General features: G+C 43.3%; 1 protein-coding gene across 1 annotated transcript in view; it reads right to left on the reverse strand.

Moving 5' to 3' along the window:
- Positions 1-1,688: 1,688 nt before the first annotated feature.
- Positions 1,689-22,282, reverse strand: part of LOC114444313 (alpha-2-macroglobulin-like) — a 28,074-nt gene continuing 7,480 nt past the window's right edge. The window contains exons 9-36 of the mRNA XM_028418773.1: positions 17,779-17,896; positions 17,571-17,680; positions 17,322-17,489; positions 16,955-17,182; positions 15,119-15,182; positions 8,677-8,822; positions 8,367-8,516; positions 8,049-8,192; positions 7,772-7,862; positions 7,490-7,682; positions 7,175-7,400; positions 6,448-6,574; positions 6,200-6,321; positions 6,006-6,057; positions 5,741-5,824; positions 5,443-5,619; positions 5,282-5,357; positions 4,619-4,775; positions 4,321-4,395; positions 3,864-4,026; positions 3,602-3,789; positions 2,976-3,188; positions 2,754-2,872; positions 2,524-2,614; positions 2,374-2,442; positions 2,191-2,296; positions 2,024-2,065; positions 1,689-1,867 (exon numbers count right to left, since the gene is read on the reverse strand). Of these exons, the coding sequence (XP_028274574.1) occupies positions 1,863-1,867; positions 2,024-2,065; positions 2,191-2,296; positions 2,374-2,442; positions 2,524-2,614; positions 2,754-2,872; positions 2,976-3,188; positions 3,602-3,789; positions 3,864-4,026; positions 4,321-4,395; positions 4,619-4,775; positions 5,282-5,357; positions 5,443-5,619; positions 5,741-5,824; positions 6,006-6,057; positions 6,200-6,321; positions 6,448-6,574; positions 7,175-7,400; positions 7,490-7,682; positions 7,772-7,862; positions 8,049-8,192; positions 8,367-8,516; positions 8,677-8,822; positions 15,119-15,182; positions 16,955-17,182; positions 17,322-17,489; positions 17,571-17,680; positions 17,779-17,896 (3,504 nt within the window). The 3' untranslated portion in view covers positions 1,689-1,862. The remainder of the gene's footprint in view (positions 1,868-2,023; positions 2,066-2,190; positions 2,297-2,373; positions 2,443-2,523; positions 2,615-2,753; positions 2,873-2,975; positions 3,189-3,601; positions 3,790-3,863; positions 4,027-4,320; positions 4,396-4,618; positions 4,776-5,281; positions 5,358-5,442; positions 5,620-5,740; positions 5,825-6,005; positions 6,058-6,199; positions 6,322-6,447; positions 6,575-7,174; positions 7,401-7,489; positions 7,683-7,771; positions 7,863-8,048; positions 8,193-8,366; positions 8,517-8,676; positions 8,823-15,118; positions 15,183-16,954; positions 17,183-17,321; positions 17,490-17,570; positions 17,681-17,778; positions 17,897-22,282) is intronic.

The following is a 22,282-nucleotide window of genomic DNA, read 5'->3' on the forward strand; positions in this document are numbered from 1 at the left end:
GTTGTGTTTGTATGATATTAATATCCGCTATATATCGCACTGTATTATGTACCTACACCAGAAACAGAATTAGAAGAGGGGGCACTAACTTTTGAGCATGGATGTACAAAGCAGTCCTAACATCAATTCCCATAGATCTTGATCATGGCTGGCTTCAGGTTCTTCACTGGGAACGCCTATATGAGCTGTAAGCTGTGGATGATGGCCACATGCTGCAGTAACTGTTAGTATTTAAAACACATACAGTCAATCACAAAGCCACAGAGCACATTCCATTGTTTCTCACCTCTTAGATACACCACAACATGATCGTCAACACGATCTTCAACACGATCCACCAGCTGACCAATTTTGAGCTGTGACAATGTTACAAGGTTTATCCTCATCCACATTACTGTCATCGCAACAACAACAATGATGCATCCTTATATTTCTATTGAGGTGAAAGTCACAGTGATAGCTCACCATCTTCAGGGACTCTGGTGAGGTGTCCCCTGAAGAGGCACCTCAAGGCCTGGTATGCATACACCACCATTTCCTGATCAGGAAGTCACATGAACAATTAACTAACCTAACCAGAATTCTGACATTGAATTTATTATTTTAATTATTAATTATTGTTTTCAGTGGCCCTAATCCCCTTCCCTACTTTTGTATGATGCGTGTCTGTTATTTCTTATCTGGATGCCAAGGAGGCGACACTTCCAACCTCAAACAGCGGTGATGGTGGGCTGCCTTGTTTTTGCTGGAAGCACCTCAAGGCCTGGTGGTCCACCTCCCAAACAAACAACCTGCACAGTGTAAAATTCAAAACAATTTAAGACCCATTCTTCCCATTCGCAAAGTACAGCATTAATAAAATCTGTCTTGTTTGACAACAACTTATCGGTAGCCAATATATTCAATTAAATTAAACGGGGGTCACTTGTGGCTTTCTATTACATCCTTTAAGATTTTGTACAGTGTGAAAACTCTTGAACTTTATAATAATGATTTGCATGGTGGCTATTGGAGCCTTTTTGCTTCTTGGAGGACTGTGACCGGTTCTCTCCCAGTTGTAATATTGTCCTACCAGCTCTTACCAGCTTTGATCAGAGCCCAGTTTGGGTAGCCACATATTCTCAAGGCTGTTTTTGCTCTTTAGTTATTCCTGTATACCTCCATGTGCACAAGCCAGTCCAGCGTCTTTGAGATCAAGGAGTGGTGAACTTGATCCACTGCATTTATGATGGTATTTTTGAACCAGTGGAACAGAGCAATTCCCGAGAAAGAAGTTGGGGTTCTTGACTCTACTACTCCATCTAAAAGGTTGGTGGTCAGGCAGATGTCTGGCAGGTCACGTATGTGGCCTGGAGTTAAAAGAGATAAGCACGGTCACAAGAACCCTGGTGTAAGGATGTATGTGAAAGGAGGAGTGATATCATATGGGACAATATTATTGATAGGTCGCACATATGATGTTATCGTATAGCTGGCAGACACAGTTCATCTGCATTTAAAGCTACAGACCACCAGCGAATTACAAAGCGGCTAAAATGTAATAACATCTGTAACAAGTGAGACTTGTTAAACATAATGTGCACTCTTATCTTCCTTCTTTTACTCACACAAGGTTTTGTTTCTGGTGACTGAGTGAAAAAGAGCACAGAATGCTACATACAGCTGAAACTGTAGAAACAGAGACCAGATTTAAGCTGGATGTTCACATCACTTTACTGTATTTTAGGCTTGATTTCAACATTGAACACAGTTACAATAACCAGCAAACACATGTTTAACTGCAAAATGACACATTAAGACATGGAGGTACAAAACGTCAGTAAAGGAATCTTTACATCACACTGGAAACAGTGATGAGCTCTTCAAGCTGCAAAAGAAAGAATAAAAAGTGAGCACTCACTGAGGAAGTGTGGCTGATGTCAAACACATTTTGTGTTTAGCTAAAAAAAAAACAAACAAACAATGCCTTCACTGAATATTGTGAGAATTGCTGCAGGGTTATTGTGTTTTGATGGTTTGTTACCTGTAGCACATGAGAAGATGTATTCTGTCTCAGCCTGGTCACCTGAAAGAAAAAGAAAACAGTAAAACTATATTCAACACATTTTAAACTTCAAACAAAACTGTGGTCAGTTTGTCGTCTGGCTCAGTTTCAGCATGTGGTGTCAGTGAAGGGGTTTAAAGGTGTACTTGGTTGGTAGTAGTCATAGATCTTGACCACGGCTGGCTTCAGGTTCTGCACTGGGAGCTCCTGTATGAGGTCTAAACTGTGGTTGACGGGGGTGGCCTTCGGTAACTAAAGAGACAGAGACATCACAGTCAGTCCCAAAATCATACAGCATCAGTGACTGTGTCTCCACCGTGGATCCTCACCCCTCCTAGATACATCAGAACATGATCGTCCTTCTGTTCTACACGATCCACCAGGAGGGCACTTTTGAGCTGGTAGAAGAGAATAATCGGTTAAGACAGAGGTGACACCCACTCTCCGTTCTGTTAAGGTGAGTCAGCGTAATAACTCACCATCTCCAGAGACTTTGGGTCTGGGACAAATCCAGACAGCATTTTGATATCCAGGATGACCATGTTGGTGCTGTCCTGCTCACCACTGTATCTGTAATAGAACAATAGCAACGTTAACGTCACTTCTTAATCTGAGCCTGTGGAGAAGTAACTACTTCATGTCTCATGTACGTCCACCACACTGACAGATGCACACTTTCCTCTGTCACATCAGCGTGTCAATCACTTACAGGGACTTGAGCTTCAGACTGAGTTTGGGTCTCTGACTGGTACAGTCATCCTCTGATTGGACCTCCACCCCGAGCGTGGTGACATCACCCGGAGTTGGGATGTTGTAGAGGAGAGACAACTGGAAGGATAGTTTGACATTGTTATATTTATAGAAAACATCCACTAGATGAAAAAGGGGGCTAATTATGGTTAAGCAGTAAACTCTCTCACATGTCACTGACCTGCACTGAAGCACATGCAGTGCCCTTCACCTCCAGGCTGTACTTCCCTGTCACGTCCTGCAGCAGGGTCTCCTGGTAGAGCAGCTTGTTGTCCTGATTCACATCAAATGTCAGCTGGCCACTGGGAGACTGGACTGTCACTGTGCTGGAGCCCTCTGGACTGAAGACCAGAGTGGAGTAGAGAGCCAGAGCCTGAAGAGCCACCACAGTGTCCTACAACACACACACTGTGGTTTGTAGATGCAGCAGGTTTCATGTGTAGGAGTCTATATTATGAGCATTATCTTTTAGAAGCAATGCAACACGTATCATCAATAAATTTATGGATTTAACAAAGCTACCACAAAATTGTAAAGCCTCAGAATGATATCATGCCACTATATCTGTGGATGCTCTCATTCATCCGGGTCATAGTCATTTCCAAGAGTTTAAATCGAGGCAACTGGACTCAAGGATTGTTTTTTGAAGACGTTTCGCCACCCCCCAAGTGGCTTCTTCAGTTCTGCGCAGAACGCCTTCATAAAACAATCCTTGAGTCCAGTTACCTCGATTTAAACTCTTGGAAAAGATATCATGCCACTTAATTTTGGTTTCCATGTGTCCCAGACCTTCGAGTTCTGTTGTACCTGTGTGGAGGAGAATCCTCCGTAGTAGTTCTGCTGCTTCGTCAGCCACCTGACGATGCGGGAGGCGTAGCCCAGGTCTTCAACAGTGGGAGAGGCACTGATTTTGGCCAAGAGAACATAAGAGCTGATCTCCACAGACAGAGAGGCTGATGTTTCCTTTGCTGTCTGAGACCAGTAGAGGAGACCCCCTGCAAACAGACACCATGTAAGAAACATCCAGGTTATTGTGACCTGAATGATTTCCTTCAGGACAATGACTCACCCTCTGTTACTGAGACTGTGTCCAGGTGCTGCAGAAGCTGAGCACGGGTCTCCATGTCTCCTGCCAGTGTGAAGACGTACGCCAGCAGAGCTGTGGTGTAGGTGTTGCTGAGGTCACTGAGGGACTCCTTTAGGCAAGACAGACTCTTCATCACCACAGGATTCTACAACATAAAAAAACAAGTTTAAAACTGATTTGGCTGTTTACACACAGATGTAAAATCACGTCCACAAACAATGCTACTGTTCACTCATTACTGCTTCTACTCATGACCATGATGTCCTTCTAAACTGATGGTCATAATAATAGCAAACAGCATTTATGTACCTTTCCCCAACTTCAAGGAGAAAGACAGTCTCTGCTTGTTGTTGCACAGTAGTACATAGTAGTGTTATATTAGTAATGATGCTTGTACTGATATAATTTAAGGATATTTGTGTAGATCATGTGTACTCACACTTGCTGACATATTCATCTCCAAGAAGGCTGCAGTGATGTACGCACTGAGAGTCACTACATCTGACACACCACCCTGGACAGACAAAGCATCACATACATAATTCAGTGGTCTGATATCACAAAAGAGATGTTAGGCTCAGTTTAACACACTGCAAACAGTGGCAGAAACCTGCTTTACAAACTATTGACAGTCACTGTCCAACTATGAATGGAAGAGGGCTGATTTGGACACTCATGCTGCTAGATGTCACTGTGTATGTCTAACTATACAAACTTCACACAGACAGACAGCTTGCCTTCATTGTCTTGTGAAAAAGTGTTCCAGATTTCGTGAAACACCCATTTTCCTGTTGATTACGCTCCAGCCACACTCTGGACTGCTCGATGGTTGCAGGATCAATGTAGACAAAAGCCTGAGCTTTGGCAAAAGATCTCATCACAAACGTTGTTAGCCTGAGAAGGAGCAGAAAGGCAGAAAGAAATGACTTTAAGATGCTGAACTGTAACACTGAAGTGGAGATGGCAGATAAAGTGATGCTTTACATTATTGACAATAAAGTGGAGAACATTGGCAACAGTACATATCTGAATTGTTATGTGTACGTTTTCTTAGGATAGGATATTCACACAACATCTATACTGAGTATCATAAGCACAAGCTGCCTAGGATGAACACTAGCTGCCAAATAGTGAGGTCATGACAAGTCCTCTGTGTGTCATGATGTTTGAAGATGTGTGACAAAGATCCAAAGAGGCAAGGCAGCAGAGAAGCCCATGTGACAGAGACACAGAAACTATTTTTTCACCCACCTTGCCATTAATTTGGTATTTAAGGAGGAGTCAACCCCTTTCCCCTACCATGCTAGAATATTTTCCATATTCTCTGAGGTCACCTGTATGTGATGCTATGGTATAAATGTAATTATTCTGTGTGGAACATTGATCATTAATGTTCTCACCAAGTGTTCCCTGGTCCCGATCCAAAAGTAGTGTAAGCACCTGTGCTATCCTTGTAGTTCAGCTGTCTCTGGTAGCCTGTGGAGCAGACAGAACAAGCTTTGTCACATCTTGTATGGTATAAGTATGAGCTGGCACTCTCAGATTTGAATTTCAAACTCACCGCTGGTCAGGAAGTTGGCTGCCTTCTCCATGATGGCTGGAGTCAGCTGCTGTGTGCCTTTCAGGTACTGCAGGATGAAGATGTTTGGAGCCAGCAGAGCCATGTTCTGTTCTCCACATCCATACGGCATCTGCAGCAGACCATCCAGGTTCTTGAGGGCCCGACCGAGGATGTCACCTTCACAAAAAAACCAAAGCCAGGAAGAGAACGTATAACTAATGAATACAAATATAAAGATGAGCTTAAGAAATACAAAGCTATAGCACAGGAATTAAACTAAAACAAATGAGAGGTTTACCCAGCACTGATACTGAAGCACGAGCAGATCCATGGATCACATTCTCAGGGAGCTGTATGTCCATTTCCTCGGTCAGAGCATCTCCTGTGTGCACACAGAAACAACTGTCTAACAGAAACTGCAACAGCAGGTCAGTACCTCTACTTGAGTGCATGACAGGCCATACTGGAAATCCAGGTTACAGAAATGGGAGTATGATCAGTTAGTGAAATGAGGAAAATGTACTGAAGTAATGGCATTTGAAAACAGTGGAACACACACTGACCTTTGGGGCAGAGCAGCCAGTTGTACGTCTTTGTCATTTCGGTTCCTTCAGCCTGCAGAGAGGAAGAAAGAAACAATTGTCGACATTAAATCCTCTAAAATGCATCATCAACTGAAAGTGAAAAGTGACAGCTATAATGTAATGTCAGGTATAATATCTCTATTTATACCAAAGAATATTGTTTTGGCACACACCTTTACAATGAGAGATTTTGTGACCACGTCGATGCGACCTCTCTCAGGGACCTCCACAATCTCATTGTCACATGAAGCGTGAGAAGGCACAGCCTCAGCACGCACCGTCACGTTCAAGGCCCCTAAAAAAGATTAGTAAAACAGTTATTTGGTGAGGTGATCTGATTTCATACAGATGATATAAAGGACATTTGTTAATCCATCTAGTCACCCTTCACACCAGTGAGGGGAAAAACCCAGAATCTCACCTAAGACCGAGGGGACCATGGTCCAACTGAGGGTCTTGCGTTCACTGGCGCACAAACAGGATGTGTACTGGTCACCAGAGAGAGGTATGAGGTTGTACTCCAAAGAGGGTGTGGGAGTCACACTGATCTGTTCAGGAGATGACAATCACATCAGAGATGGAACGCTGAATAAAAGCAGCAGGCGTTTGGTACATTAAAGATGGATTCATGAACACATGTAAACAAGTACGATTTGTGAGGGACATCATCCTCGCTCCCTGAAACTCTAATGGTACTTAAATGCACCATGTGGTGCCAAACAGACAAATTTAAGCATAAAATCCTGATATTTATTCAGAACCACTTTATTCCACACCTCACTTTAAAAATCTGCATGAACTAACAAAATACCTGAAAAAACAAAAATCCTTGTGCACGTAAAAAGCCATGTTGGAGCAGCAGTTAAGTTGTTTTTTCTACAGTTGATGTGCATTACAGAGTGAAAAACTGTTCTTTGGAGTTGTAATCGTGTAGTTACAACTCTTTATTATTATTTCACTCTTTATTTATTTCAACATCTGTAAAATAAAGGGATTCACCTTTCCTTTTCAGTGATTGATATCTTTCTAATTGTTTTACACTGCACAAAGACATGTTTGAGTTATCTCTACTTAAAGCCATGATTGTGTTGTTAGCAATGAGGTGCAGCCTGACACAATAATTCAGTTCATGTAGAGTCATATTTTACCATGATGCAGCTGGTCAGGTAGTTGAAGACAGTTGCCTTCAGTTCAAACTGCTCCCCTCGGATGATGGAGTACGGCATGGTGAGCTCCAAGAAGAAGGGCTGGAAGACGGTGAAGTTTTTACGAGGAGCCAAACCAAAACCCTGAGGAGACAAACAGAAAGCCTCCGTCTCCCAGGTGGTGATGGTGTCTGGGACAGTGAGGGACACGTCCTTCTTTCCAGACTCTCTAAATGAGAGGTGAAACAGACAATCCATGTGAGTGAAGTTTGTTCGTTCCATCAATGTTCTCATCATAATGCCCCTTTCAAAGCTCACCCAACTTCCACCAGGTCCCATATCCAAGTCTCAGGGAAGAAAGTGCGGATGGTCTCTATTGGAGGAGGAGGAAGAGGAAGAAAACCGACGGATCCACGTTCCCCAACAGGACGAGGTGCTGCTCCCAATCTCACATTCACTCTGGCTAAATTAGGAACTGCTCCCAAACCAACATGGTATCTATATCCAATGCCTGGGGAAAAAAGCAGAAAATAGTGAAGCAGATGCACAGATCACATATCAGTAGATGTTCTGTATGTGACAGAGATGTTAAAAAATCACCATAGTGGCCCTGGTAGTACTCTCTTCCTTTGTATTTCAGACATGAAGGCATTCGGATGGGTATGTTTGTCACCATTTTCAGTCCTACATTCTAGATGATACAACAACAAACAACTATCACCACAAAGTTCATTACAGCTACAACACAAAAACTATTCAAAGTATATTAAGGCTGTCAGAGGTAATCCTCTAGTAATAACAAGGAATTTGTGATTTTTTTTTACAACCTCATATATACAATATTATTCTTCACTCTTCACATTTTTTGTAGAAGTACCTGAAAAACTGAATAAACATCCCCTCTCTCTTGATTAGGAGGTGGCAAAATGTATCTTCTTGGTCTGACATGCAAACACTCTGTAGGATCTTCAACCTCATATGGGATGTATGTCATTTTCCTAACAGGCAGCAAGTCAAAGATCTGAAAAAAAAATAAATAATAAAGTAAAAAAGCAAACCTTAAATATTTTATCTCTATCTTCTATATCTACAGACATGTTTATTCCAACACCAGGTGATTGGATGATTTGTGACAGCTTGTGATCCCACAAATCTCACAATTCTAGATGTATTTGTGGTTGATTCCTCCAGTTACCTTGGCTGCAGTCAGAGCCTTCCCCGGCTCCTTGATGAGAACACTCTGGTCGATGGCGCTCACACCGCACAAAGAGTCTGGATTGGCTGTCACCTGCATGCTGGTCTGCTCTCCTGGCACAGCTGAAGGAGGAGTAAACTCCACTGACACCTAAAACATACAAGACACACCTTCTAAACTTTGATGTCTCTACTATATACAGTGGAGCTGGTACAGTCAGTGTATTCACTGCAACCATCTATAATCTTGTGTGTTTATACAACTAACTCTTAAAAGTGCAATCAGTACCCCTTTGTCTTCTCACACTGACCTTGTGACTGAAGCATTTCTCAGTGGAGAAGTCAGCACTGTGGGCGATCACACTCTCACTGGGGAGGACAGCATAGACCACAATCCGGATTTGAGGGGACATCTCTGGAGACACCTTTAGCTTCAAGGACACTTCACCCTCATTCACTGAAACCACACAAACACAAAATCAATAAAAGCTGCGAGCAGCAATGATCGGGCCCTCGCACTCCACGCGACCGCCCCCTCCCCATCATGCCATCCCTTCTCTTCCCCGCTCCCCCCACGAGCTGCGGTTGGGGTCGGGTCTGTATCACATGTAAAAAATGTGAGGATTTTGGGAGCATCCGTGGTGGAGTTATACCAGCTGTAGTACCCTATGTGTCCACTGGGTGGAGCCAGACCCCATGAGACTAGTGGAGACCTGTCTGTGCATCAAACCTCCAAAAACATTTGATCCATACATAAAACTTGTCAAAAAGCAGTTACTTCCGGTTTCCTGTAGGTGGCGCTGTGCAGGTGACTCATAAGCATGCAGACTATCCTGGGATGGACCGTTATGACATTAAAAATAATTTGAGGAGTGTGCGGGAAGATGGCTGAGAGAGTAGACGTGTAGTTAACTAACCTCCCATGTCGGGCATTCAAAAACCACCATAAGACTTAACTCGAAGACTGTGAGTGATATAATGGGTGGGAGAGGCAACCGAAGAACAGGGAAAACTAATCAGGAACAAAAGAAAGTTGAGAAACTACCTGGGACAAACTCTGAAAACGAAGCTAGCAAACACGAGGACGAAATAGCAAAGAAAATGGACGGTCAAGATCAAAACGAGATGCTGCGACTGGGATTAGCCACTATTAGCAGGGACATCAAAGACCTCAAACAAGAGTTACGACACAAAATTATCACTCTCAAAGACGAGTTGAAGAAAGAATTGAAAGAGGATATCAACACTCTGCAGCAAGAAATCGAGCACAAGCTAACGGCTAATGTAAACGAGCTACAGACACAGAAGGCACGCAGACACGCATAGCAGAGCTAGAAGAGTGGAAAGCAGACGCGGGAGAAGCTATGATGGAAATGATGACGCGACAGATGCAAGAACAGATTACCGACCTCGAGGGGAAATCAAGGAGAAACAATATCCGTATCTTTGGCATCCCCGAGGACACGGAGGAGAACCCCAGCAAGTACGTAGAACAGCTGCTAAAAACAGAACTACAGCTACCTGAAGAAACGGAGCTCCACATTCAACGAGCACACCGCGCTCTTGCGCAAAAGCCAAACCCAAATGCTACACCCAGGTCCATAATAGTTAACTTTCTTAAGTTTGAGACGAAAGAAATGATCCTGAAGACAGCGTGGAAGAAAAAAATACAAATAGGTGGCAAGCAAATCTTTTTTGATCACGACTACCCCGCTGAAGTTGTCCATAAACGGAAGTCATATATTGGCATTAAAAAGGTCTCAAGGAGGAAAAGATACGTTTCCAGACACCGCTGACCAGAATAAGGATACATTGGAACAATGGAGTGAAAACATATGACAGCGCCATGGAAGCCGCCCGGGATATGAGAGAGAGGGGATACGTAGTGGGCACACCAGGTGATGACAGCACACCTGCGGCAACGGGGAAGACACGACTAACGTCGGAGTGGCAGAGGATCAGGGGAAAGGACCCGAGATGCGGACCGAGCCAGAGAGAAACTGCAGGAATTTCACAGGAAAACATAATCATATACGGGAGGAGGAAGGTAACACCATGGATCTATAGACTACTTCAATGTTGAGAATATTCAACCCGACTGGGAGATGTTTAGTTTTCTTTTTTTTATAGTTGGACATATCTAGACCTTACAGAGTTCTGTTAAAAACGAACTGAGTCTAGTGAGGGGCCCTCTTTAGAAATGAGGATTTCCCCTTCGCCCACCAACGGGGACCTGGGGAGAGAAGACTAGAGAACGAGCCAGTAACATTAGTGAACATATATGCACCTCCGGAAAGTGACAAATTGTTTTTTAAATCCCTGTTTGATGCTATCGTAGTAGAATCACAGGGTGTGTTAATCTGTGGGGGAGACATAAATGTTATTAGAGACCATGAAATAGATGCAACTAGCTTAAAAAGGAATAAAATGCATTTGACAAGATTCATTAACATATCATTAGAAGAGATGGGAATGATCGATGTCTGGAGGAGTCTACATCCCCTGGAAAAAGGCTTTACACATTATTCGGCAGTACATAAAGTTCATTCAAGAATAGATTATTTTTTTATGAATATAGAGGATAAACATAAGGTAAAAGACTGCACAATAGGGGGTGCAGATGTGTCAGATCACAACCCAGTCTATTTAACAATACATTTCAGCCAAAGAAGACGACATACAGTATGGAGACTCAATCTGGGAATTTTGAATAACGAACAAATAAGGAAGAAGGTAAAAACTGAACTAGCAAGATATATAGAGGAAAATAACAATGGTGCAGTAGATCCAACTATATTTTGGGATGCCATGAAGGCTGTCATTAGAGGAAAACTCATAGCTGAATCTGCATATGTTAAAAAAACCAAGGAAGAGGGTTATAGAATACATACTGAGAAGTTAAGGGAATTGGAACAGGAATACCAAAATTCTAATGACCCCAAGATATGTCAACGAATTAAAGAAATAAAAGGGAAAATAAATGACATATTATTAGATGAAATTGAAAAGAAGAATAAATATTTTAAGTTGGGCTATCATGAAGTGGGTTCGAAGGCCACCAAAATATTGGCAAAGCGTATAAGAAAACAGCAAGCAATTAGTAATATATCCAAGATCAAAGACCCTCATACAGGTGAGACAGTATCTACTCCTGATGGTATTCAACAGATTTTTCAAAGATATTACCAGGAATTATATACACAGCCCACATCTGCAGAAGAAAATGACATGGTTGCATTTCTTGAGATGCTAGACCTACCCTCAATTGGACAAATACAAAATGATGAATTAACAGTGGAAATTACAATGGAGGAAGTAAAAGACGCAATAAAAAAATTGAAGAATAATAAATCACCGGGGAGCGATGGATATCCAGCAGAGTGGTATAAGATGTTTGGAGAAGAGCTGTCCCCACTGCTGCTTGCCTCTTTTAATTGGACTCTCAAAAATAACAAAATGCCCCCATCGTGGGCTGAGGCAATAATCACAGTTATCCCGAAACAAGGAAAAGACAAGGACCACTGTGCCAGTTACAGACCAATCTCTATACTGAATGTGGATTATAAAATATATACAGCAATAATCTCTAAAAGACTGAACTCCTTCATACCAGAAATAATAGAGGAAGATCAAACAGGATTTATAAGAGGACGACAGACGCAGGATAATATTAGAAGAACACTTCATGTAGTGGAACAAGCAAGACAAGACAAAAAGAGCACAGTATTAGTAAGTGTAGATGCAGAAAAAGCATTCGACTGTGTTAATTGGACATTTCTATACAAAATATTAGAGCGGTTTGGATTCAGCAATACATCAATACAGTGCATAAAGACACTTTATCAACAACCAACTGCAAGAATAAAAATTAATGGAAGCTTGACTGGGAATATCAGATTACAGAGGTCAACAAGGCAAGGATGCTGTTTATCGCCTACTCTGTTTGCTCTCTTTATAGAACCATTAGCACAGGCTATTAGAGAAGACCAAGAGATCAGGGGAGTGACTGTGAATGGCATACAGCAAAAAATAGGACTTTTTGCGGATGATATTATAACCTACCTTAGACACCCAAATGAATCACTACCTGCATTAATGAAACTCTTGGAAACATTCGGACACCTATCAGGATATAAAATAAATATCGCAAAGACACAAATATTAGCATTAAATTACAGTCCACCAAAAGGGATCCAAGAATTATTTAATTTTAATTGGAAACTTAAAAGAATTGAATATTTAGGGATTATAATTACAAAAGGACTAAGTAAACTATATAAAGCAAACTATAACAAGATAACGCGAGAAATACAAAGGGATATCGAAAGGTGGTCCACGTTAACACTAGATCTCAGTTCACGAATTCAAATAATCAGGATGAACGTCCTACCAAGGCTTCTGTACTTGTTCCGATCTCTACCAGTAGAGGTCCCACAGTCACAATTTATGAGTTGGAATAGAATAATTTCAAGGTTTGTCTGGGGAGGGAAGAAACCCAGAATAAGATTGGAGACTCTCCAGCTGCCAAAAGAAGAAGGGGGGATGGGACTACCAAATTTAAATGCATACTTCCATGCAGCTCAATTGAGGTATATTGTTGACTGGTGTAAGCCAGATTACGCTGCAAAATGGAAAGATGTGGAAAAACAGTTTGGAGAATACCCAATACAGAGCATTATAGGAGACGAGGAAATATACAAGGTGATCAAAAACCAAACAAATCCAATCACGATGTTCACACTAAAATTATGGTTTAACGTAATAAAAAAATACAAGATTCAAAAAGACATTAAGTCATTGAAGTGGGTAGCATATGATAGCAATTTTAAACCAGCTAGATATGACAAAGGATTTAAGCAATGGATAACCAAGGGAATTACAGCATGGTGTGTACTGGTGAAAGATGGACAGCTGGAGAGTTTTCAAAGCATTAAAGACAGATATGATTTGGATAAGCATGACTTCTATAGATACCTACAACTGAGGGATTACTATATGAAAGAGACCAGGGTTGCTCCCTCTGGAGAAGTGAACGGTGTGATCCAAACCATTTACAATGCATATAAAGGAACCAAAGTTAGAACTGTATCTGGATTATATAAACAGTTGATTTCCAATAAACACTCAACTAAATACATAAAAGAAAAATGGGAGTCAGAATTTAGGATAAAAATCACAGATGAACAATGGCTGAACATGTGGAAAATATATCACACATCCACCAGTTCATGGATCTGGAGGGAATTTTCTTGGAAGAACCTGGTGCGTTTTTTTCCTGACACCCAAGGTCAAAAGCAAACAGTTGAATAGAAATATGCCCTGTTGGAGAGGTTGTGGAGTACTGAATGCTGATCATTCACATATTTTTTGGAATTGTGTTGTCATGTCATGATTTGTGATATGTTACTGAAAATCCTTGGATATAACATCCCTCTGTGTTGTACGGTGTTATATCTAGGTGATCTATGTGGAGCGGGTATACAAACGGAGGACCTATATTTGGTTAAAGTATTGCTAGCAGCAGCTACAAAAGCGATTACAAGAAAATGGGCAAAGGAAGACATCCCCACGCAGGATCAATGACACACACTGTAGAGGATATTTACACAATGGAAAAAATTACACATCGGCTAAGACTGCAGGAAGCACAATTCACGGAGAAATGGATGAAGTGGACAATGTATATAACTGAGCAGCGACAATACTCAAACCTTGATTGAGTATAAGAAAATGGAATATGGATGGACTGTCAAGAAGGGAACCCCCATATGTTTACATTTCTGTTTGAGTTAAATCGTATTAATTTAGGTTTCACATCTGTGCAAGTGAAAAACAACTTTAATAAAGATTTAAGTGAAAAAAAAAAAAATAATTTGAGGACGTTAGGACGATGCACTGCGAAGTTAGTAGCAGTTGACATTGCGAAGGTTCGACAGTCGCCACCGCCACAGGCAGCCTGATACAGGAAACCACACAGGTGTCTCTGTGGGACTTCAAATCTGTGATCTTCATTTAGCTGTGTAAGGATTAAACTGTGTGAGAGAAGTGCATGTCGGTGTAGAACATGGCATTTCCTGTTTCCACCACAAGAGAGAGCCAGGAGTGGCACAGATCATGATGACATAGAGACGTTCAGGGCGGGGCTCTGACCACGTGCAGAAAGTTTGAAGCTGTTTGGAGCAAGTATGTAGGAGACAGAGCTGTTCGTGTATGAATGGCAAAGTGACGCCGTAGCGGCCACGCCCTTTAACTTAGAGAAAACTTTTTGATAACTTTTGATCAGCATGGTCTCTACGTGACAGCGACCGAATATGAAGTCAATCGGGCAAAATTCCTAGGAAGAGTTCGTCCGCAAACCAAAGGTGGAAATCGCTGAAATTTAATCGCCAAAATGAAAATGGCTGACTTCCTGTGTGGTCTAGATCAATGGTGCAAGAGACTTTTATGTGCGTCTAGATGTGTTCTCTGTGTGTCCCGATTTTTGTCTTCCTACTCTAAATAAACCTCTAAGGAGAGGGGTATTTTAAAAATTCAAGGGGGCGCTGTAGAGCCATTTTGCCCCACCCATTTGCAGCGACCACCCCTGATGAGTGTGCAAAGTTTGCTGTTTTCGTGCATGGCAAAGGGGCGAAAATGCAGTTAAACAGGCAGGCAAATAATAAGAATAAACACTACAATTACAATAGGGTCTTCGCACCACTGGGTGCTCGGGCCCTAATAAAAGTATTCAAATATGACTTGAACGTTACAAACCAGGTTTATCCTGCACTTCAACCTCTTCATGTCCTTGCATGACAATGGCTCCTTTGGACAGAACCTGGTGGGTTTTAGAGAAAATGACACCAACAGTGAGTAAGGCAGTTTCAGTCATTCATACATAAATATGGCAATAAATACATATATTATTCCTTGGAGTATATTTCACCCACAGTTAGCTTCTCATATCCTCTACAGTCATATTCATTTTGATGCAGTGCAGGCTAACCATTATTAAATTATGGGCATTTATCAGGGGTGTCCAAACCTTTTTCGGGGAGGGCCAGATTCGATAATGCGAAAGGGCCAACAGTCCCCGATGTCATTATTTTAAACAATAAAAACTGTGTATGCTGTTTTGTAATATGTTACATCTTACATAGCAAACAAAATATCATCTTAGCATTCAGATGACAGATCAGAAAATCTGAATATACACGAAAATTTAAATAATTCAGAAACTGTGTGGTTGTGATAACAGAGCAACAGGCAAGTTATCGACTCTATGTGAAGGTGAGATCTGATCATATGTGGCAGACATGTGCAGCAGACATCAGAAAAACGTCAGGTAGACTAGGTGCATTTAGTGCTGATCTCAACGGGTCTGTAATTTAATGTTTACACAGGTTTGCAGAGCATGCCAAAGAGATGTAAAAATGTGATGACGTGCCTTACGACAGATGCGTACTGAATGACGGGAAGAGAGAAGTGCCGCATCTCACTGTACAGCTGACAGTTTAACAACAGAGAACGTTAACAAGCAAAGACGGACTGCACCAATAAAACATCACAGTTTATAACAGACAGTGTGCTCACACGAAACAAACTAATTCATGGTTTACAAATGTTCGCATTTCTGGAGAAGTGCTTTCATCCAGCTGCCGGTAAAAAGGCCTGAGGCCCGTGCAGCAGGGAGCAATGAGCGTCCCTCCCTCTCCATCATGTCGCTTTAACTTCTCTAATGGCTCTAGCATTGCTCCCTGCTGCCCAGTGCGGGCAGGAGCGGGCAGCAGGGGTTCTCCGCTCCACTCCCCTGCACTCCTGGAGCCCCCCAGTACTCCGGCACATTCCCCAGAGAGGGACGCTCAATGCTGCACAGGGAGGCTGCTCTCTGGCCGGGCAGCCATGCGCCCTGTCCATGAATTCAAATAGGGCTACTATACTACAACTAATAATAACAATATTTCGTGCGCACGTTATACATAATTTGTGGCCACAATTTTTTTTTTTTTCCATGTAACAGAGGGGCTCTGTAGTTTTGGAGAACTTCACTTACAGTACAGACGCTCTCTAATAGGAGATTGTATGCAGAAGCATGTTTAGTCTCGTAGTGAATTGTGTCGAAGTGCTGAACCGGTGTTGTGCAGCTTCAGAGCCCTCTGCGTAGCTGTAACCAACAACCAAGCCCTGCAACACTGCATGATGCACCACGATGCAGACAGAGAGTGATAATGTTCATGCAAATGTTACACAATGAGTTAAAAACAAAAATAAGAATTGCCTGTTGATTTTGTATGATTTATGATTGTATGATATGTTTGGCTGGCGGGCCAAAAACAACACATTTTAAGATAGAAACCGCGGGCCATAGAAAATCCGACCGTAGTTTGGACACCTCTGACTTACATTAATCACTACATGCTAAAATGTTATTCAGCATCAGTCAAGATGCAGTTCACAAGTATATCTTGATGATTAATCAGAAGTTATCAGCACAATGACATGTTTGAAGAGGAACATGCCATCCTCACTTTTGCCTTTTAAATTAGTGTGACCCAAAGGTCGTTCCTTCCACTGAATGTGGCGGCTTTTGAGGAGTAAAATGAGCCTCACCAGATACACCACATCCACAGAGCCCCTGGCTTCTTTTACTACAGTGTACTGGACGGAAATGTCTTCTTCTGTATCACAGCGAAGTGGTGCATCCTTTGTCTTCACCTCCAGTGAGCTGACTGTTTTAGTATAAGGAGAGGAGGCTTGGGACAGAGGCAGTGTGTAACGGCCATTCTCATAGAAAGGAGTTCTATATTCAACATACTGCTCTGTTGGATTGCTCTTAACCTGGATTAGAGAAAAGAAAAAATATCCATGAGCTCATGATGGATGTGAGATCACTTTTGTTGATGAAAATGCAAACAAACAGCTGTTGGGCTGCGTTACATGTTGATGACAGACTGCATGTGTGGTACTTTTTACTTACATGGAGACTAACTTCCTCTTCAAAGAATTCTGTGCTAACTGAGAATGCAGCGATGCCATTGCTGTCAGTTGTGAGATTCAGAAGGTGATGGAAAGACGATCTTTGACTCTGAAGCAGGTACACCGGCATGTCAGGAATTGGTGTGTTATTGTGGTACACTGCTTTGATCTGAAACCACAAGATAGTCAGACCATGTGATTTGGGTTCCCCGTGTGATGCAAGCACAGCAAAAGTGAAGACAAGATTTACCTTTCCTTCCACATTTGATCCTTTTTCATAAACTTTGGGCATGTCAAAAAAAGACAGTCTCCCAATAACATATGAAATGGTTAATCTCTTCCCCTGTGAATGTGTAACACCTGAAAATAAAAAGCCTCCATGTTACAACAACGCAAAAGGTTTACGTTTAAATACATGATCTTGCATTGTTTTCATTCACTGTCCATTAATGACGTACCTGTTCCCTCCTCTTCCACTGACACACTGACATCCAGATTATCATGCAAAGCCTTTTTGTCAATTGTGGTGAAAGCTGACATTTTAAAGACAAACTTAGCACAGCCGCTCTTGTCTGCCTAGAAAGTAAAAAAAATAACATTAAAAACAGCCTGAAATACATTTAACATTCAAACTCAGTGAGCCAACAGGCATGCTGCATGCTTGTACTAATATATAAAACAAGGTGATTGTCTGTGTAACATTATACAAACTAAGTTATTAACAGTAATAGAGGAAAAAAAATATCTTGCGATATAGGTTTATGTTCAGCTGCAGAAAGAATATACCACCTTCTTCTTTTAGCAGGGTTAGCAATGTCACTATAGTTAATGTTCCTTGTTTAATGCCTGTTATACAGCAGAAACTGGAGGTTATGGCTATAACCATGGTTCTCTGATTAGCATGAGTGAGTGTCTCACTATGCGAGAACGCCCCCTGCGTGATCCCGACAGAAGCTTTAATTACGCTACACCAGCCCTTGGGGCTGGTATCAGTGACGTCTATGACAGGAGGGACCGCCCTCCCCCTATATAATAGGCTGACATAGCTTCAGTCACCAAACATTCTCAACTCTTCCTCGCTTCCATAGCAAGGAGGGTGGTCTGGTGAGACACTCACTCATGCTAATCAGAGAACCATAGTTATAGCCATAACCTCCAGTTCTCTTTCATAGCATTCGTTTCGTGTCTCACTATGGGAGAAATACTGATTCCCGGATTGCCAGACATACCTGTAAAAATGACAACTGTCCCAGAGGGGCCTCACGAAGAGTGGGTTGTACCCTGTGAAAGCTCTACCCCAAGAACTGAATGTGCCAGGGTTGGAACTGTAACATCCAACTTGTAAAACCTAGCAAAAGTGTGGGGTGAAGCCCAACTTGCAGCTGCAGAAATTTCCTGGGCTGAAACCCCCTTAAAGAGAGCCCAGGAAGCAGCAAGGCCCCTAGTGGAGTGCACACACAGACCAGCAGGAGGCTGAAGACCTTTGGTCGTGTAAGCCAGAGCAATAGCCTCCACAACCCAGTGGGAAAGGCGCTGTTTTAAGACTGGCTTGCCCACACATGGCTTAGCCCAGGACACAAACAACTGGTCACTCTGCCTAACACCCTGAGTCCTGTCCAGATAGGTCCTTAGTGCACGGACCGGACACCTTTAGGATAAAGGCTGGGTTAGGCTGCATACTGACCCTCTCGCCCCCTGGTGAAAAATGGGTACAAGCTTTGTGCACAGACAGGGCATGAACCTCACTGACGCGCTTAGCCGAGGCCAAGGCCAGGAGCAGAGCTGCCTTAAGAGATAGCACCTTCAAGTCCACCTGATGGTTCAAAAGGTGGACCAGAAAGAGCATCCAGCACCGTGGGCAGGTCCCATGATGGCGTAAGAGACCTAGATACAGGCAATTTACATTGTGCACCTTTCATGAACTGACACACCAGAGGGTGTCGACCCACAGATTTACCATCATACCAACATGGCAAGCAGAGATGGCCGCCAGGTACACCTTAATGGTTGAGAAAGATTTTCCCCTTCTCAATGAGGTCCTGCAGAAAGGATAAAATCACCCCTACAGAACACTGAAAAGGATTGGCCTGGGACTCTGAGCACCAGCTCTCAAACACTTGCCACTTAAGCCCATACAATAGTATGAATAGTATCATTGACACTGTTTGAGAGTCCTGTTGAGTTCAGGTTAAACCACTCACGGGCCAGGCCCACAGAAGCAGCCTCTCTGGGTGAGGGTGAAAAATTTCCCCTTGTGCCTGGGATAGTAGATCCCTGCATAATGGCAGCTGCCATGGCGTGCCCACCAGAAGCTGGTAAATCTCCATCCAGTGTTTTGCTGGCCAGTGCGGAGCAACCAGGATCACGACCAGCCCCTTCTCCCTCACTCTGGCCAGAGTTGGAGAAATGAGAGCCACTGGGGGAAAAGCATACAGGAGAGCACATGGCCACTCGTGTGCCAGTGCATCGATCCCCAGCGGAGCCACTCAGTCGTGCAGGGAGAAGAACAGTGACTGAAAGTGTACATTGCTCCAGACTATTATTACTATTGCTCCAGTCTGTGTGCCAGCGCATGCAACCGCAAAGATCTCAAACCTCCCTGCCTGTTGATGTAGGCTACCACGGTGGAGTTGTCTGTCCTCACTAGAACATGGTGTCTCCGCAGCCAGGGGAGGAAATGTTTTAGAGCCAAATGAACAGTGATCAGCTCCAGACAGTTTATGTGGGTGAAGCACATGTGAGGGCCCCACTTCCCGTTCACTGTCCTCCCTTTGTGTGTAGCCCCCTGGGTCAGAAAACCTGGGCTCTTCCACTGGTGCAGAGCCAGTGAGCAGTCCACAGAAACCCTCACCTTTCGATGACCATCTCGGAGAGGATCTAGGCCAAGGGAGGCTACCCATCGCTGAGCCCCTCTCATGTACCCCTGGCGTCAACAGGGGTATCACCACCACAGATGAGGCCATCAGGCCTAACAGCCTCTGACACTGTCTGAGTGTGACTGTGTTTCCCCTGTGAAACAATGCAAGACTTCCTTTCATTGCCACCACCCTGTCCTGAGACAGGAAAGTTCTGCCTTGGAGAAAGTCCAAAGTCAGGCCTATGAAGGTGATGGACTGAGAGGGTGTCAACATGCTTTTTTCCATATTCAGGCGAAACCCCAAACTCACCAGATGTTTCCTGAGAACATCTGTATGGTGGGCTGCCTCCCGGGGTGTAGAGGCTGCGACAAGCCAGTCATCTATGTAAGTGGCCACGCGGATGCCTCTCTCCCTGAGTGGGGCTACTGCTGCCTCTGTGCATTTCACAAACACTCTGGGACTCAATGACAGGCCTAACGGCAGCACCGTGAACTCGTATGCTGTCCCTCGGAAGGCAAACCTGAGAAACTTCCAGTGTGGAGGAAACACCGGAATGTGGAAATATGCATCCCTCAGGTCGACAGATGTGAACCAATCGCCTGCCTGCACGAAACGCAGCAGAAATATGGCTATTTTCCTGGCTACCGTGTGGTCAGGTATCGCTACCTGCTGTGGGTATTATTAGCATGAGTTGTATAGTGGTATTACTACCTACAAACGATGCTAACGCACCCGCTGTTAGCAGAAGTATCACTACTTCGGCTGTGAAGAAGCGAGAAGAGGTGTTTGAATGGCGACTGAAGCGATGTCAGCCTATTATATAGGAGGAGGACAGTCCCTCCTGACGTAGACGTCACTGATACCAGCCCCAAGGTGTAGTGTAATTAAAGCTTCTGTCGGGATCACACGGGGCACAGCCCTGGTCTGGACCTTGAGAGCTCTCAGGATCACTTGACCACACAGACTGCCACAACAAAGTAGTTGGCATGAGACTGGACATATGTAACCCAGGTATTTTATTCTCACTGCCTGTTATTTTACCGTTTCCATCTGAAACTTCGCAAGATGTCGCAGGACTTCCGCGCCTCAACTTTAAACATGGCCGCCGCGCTCCACTGTGAGTGCTGTGTGTGAGACGGTCCACTGGTGCAGGGTCACAGGGGGCTGGAGCCTATCCCAGCTAAGTACAGGTGAGAGGTGGGGTATAGGCAACAGACTCTGACTCCCACGATGCACCACTGAGAAACACAGGAAGTCATTCCTGCCTGTCTTAATCAAACTACTGAACTCTGAACTGTAACAGTCACTCAGACACTGTACATTCATACTGGCACTGTCATGCTCTTTACTATGTAAAGGTTTTTATACAATAGTAAATATGTTCTTCTTCTTTAGAAACAACTCTGGTATTTAAATGCTATCTCTGATATATTTCTATTTCATTTTTCAGTTTCTCTTTGACTTCTATTTGTCTGTAACAAACAAGAATTTCCCCTCGGGGATAAATAAAGTAATTCTGATTCTGATTCTGATTCTGATACCCTGGACAGGTCAGTTTCGAATCATTATAAATTGAATTCGTACCTTTACAGTCATTATTGACTGGTATACTGGTTACTTTTCAACCTTTGGATGCCTCTTCACCGTGTGTACACTGTTAACTGTTGTGCAAATGGGGAACTGGTAAATTATTCCTTTGTTGTTGCGTTAGCTTCAGCCTAATGTATTGTGACTAGCCGGTACAGCGTCACAGCCACTTGTCCACACGGCCACTTTGTATTTAGTAGGTGTGGGATGGTTCAGGAAAGAAATCAGAACCGTTCGGTACATGTTTTTCGGTTCGGGGGACGTGTTCTGTTCGGTTCTGGACATGCGCAGGGCGGCATTTTTACCACAGCATATAGACGAGTGTTGGTAACTTGGCGTCTCTCTCGCTACATTTGGCGGCTTTCAAACTATTAAAAGCAACTAGTGACTCTCTCTGGTGACTTTTGGAGACTGACGTGAAATCTTTCTGCAGTCAGACTACTGCCCTCGACAAGCAGCAGCCGTGAGCTCCTCCCCTGCCTCAAAACACTCACAGATGGTCAGTCTCTCTGTAGCT

The sequence above is a fragment of the Parambassis ranga genome, chromosome 13 (genome assembly GCF_900634625.1).
Source record: "Parambassis ranga chromosome 13, fParRan2.1, whole genome shotgun sequence".
Classification (NCBI taxonomy): Eukaryota; Metazoa; Chordata; class Actinopteri; family Ambassidae; genus Parambassis; species Parambassis ranga.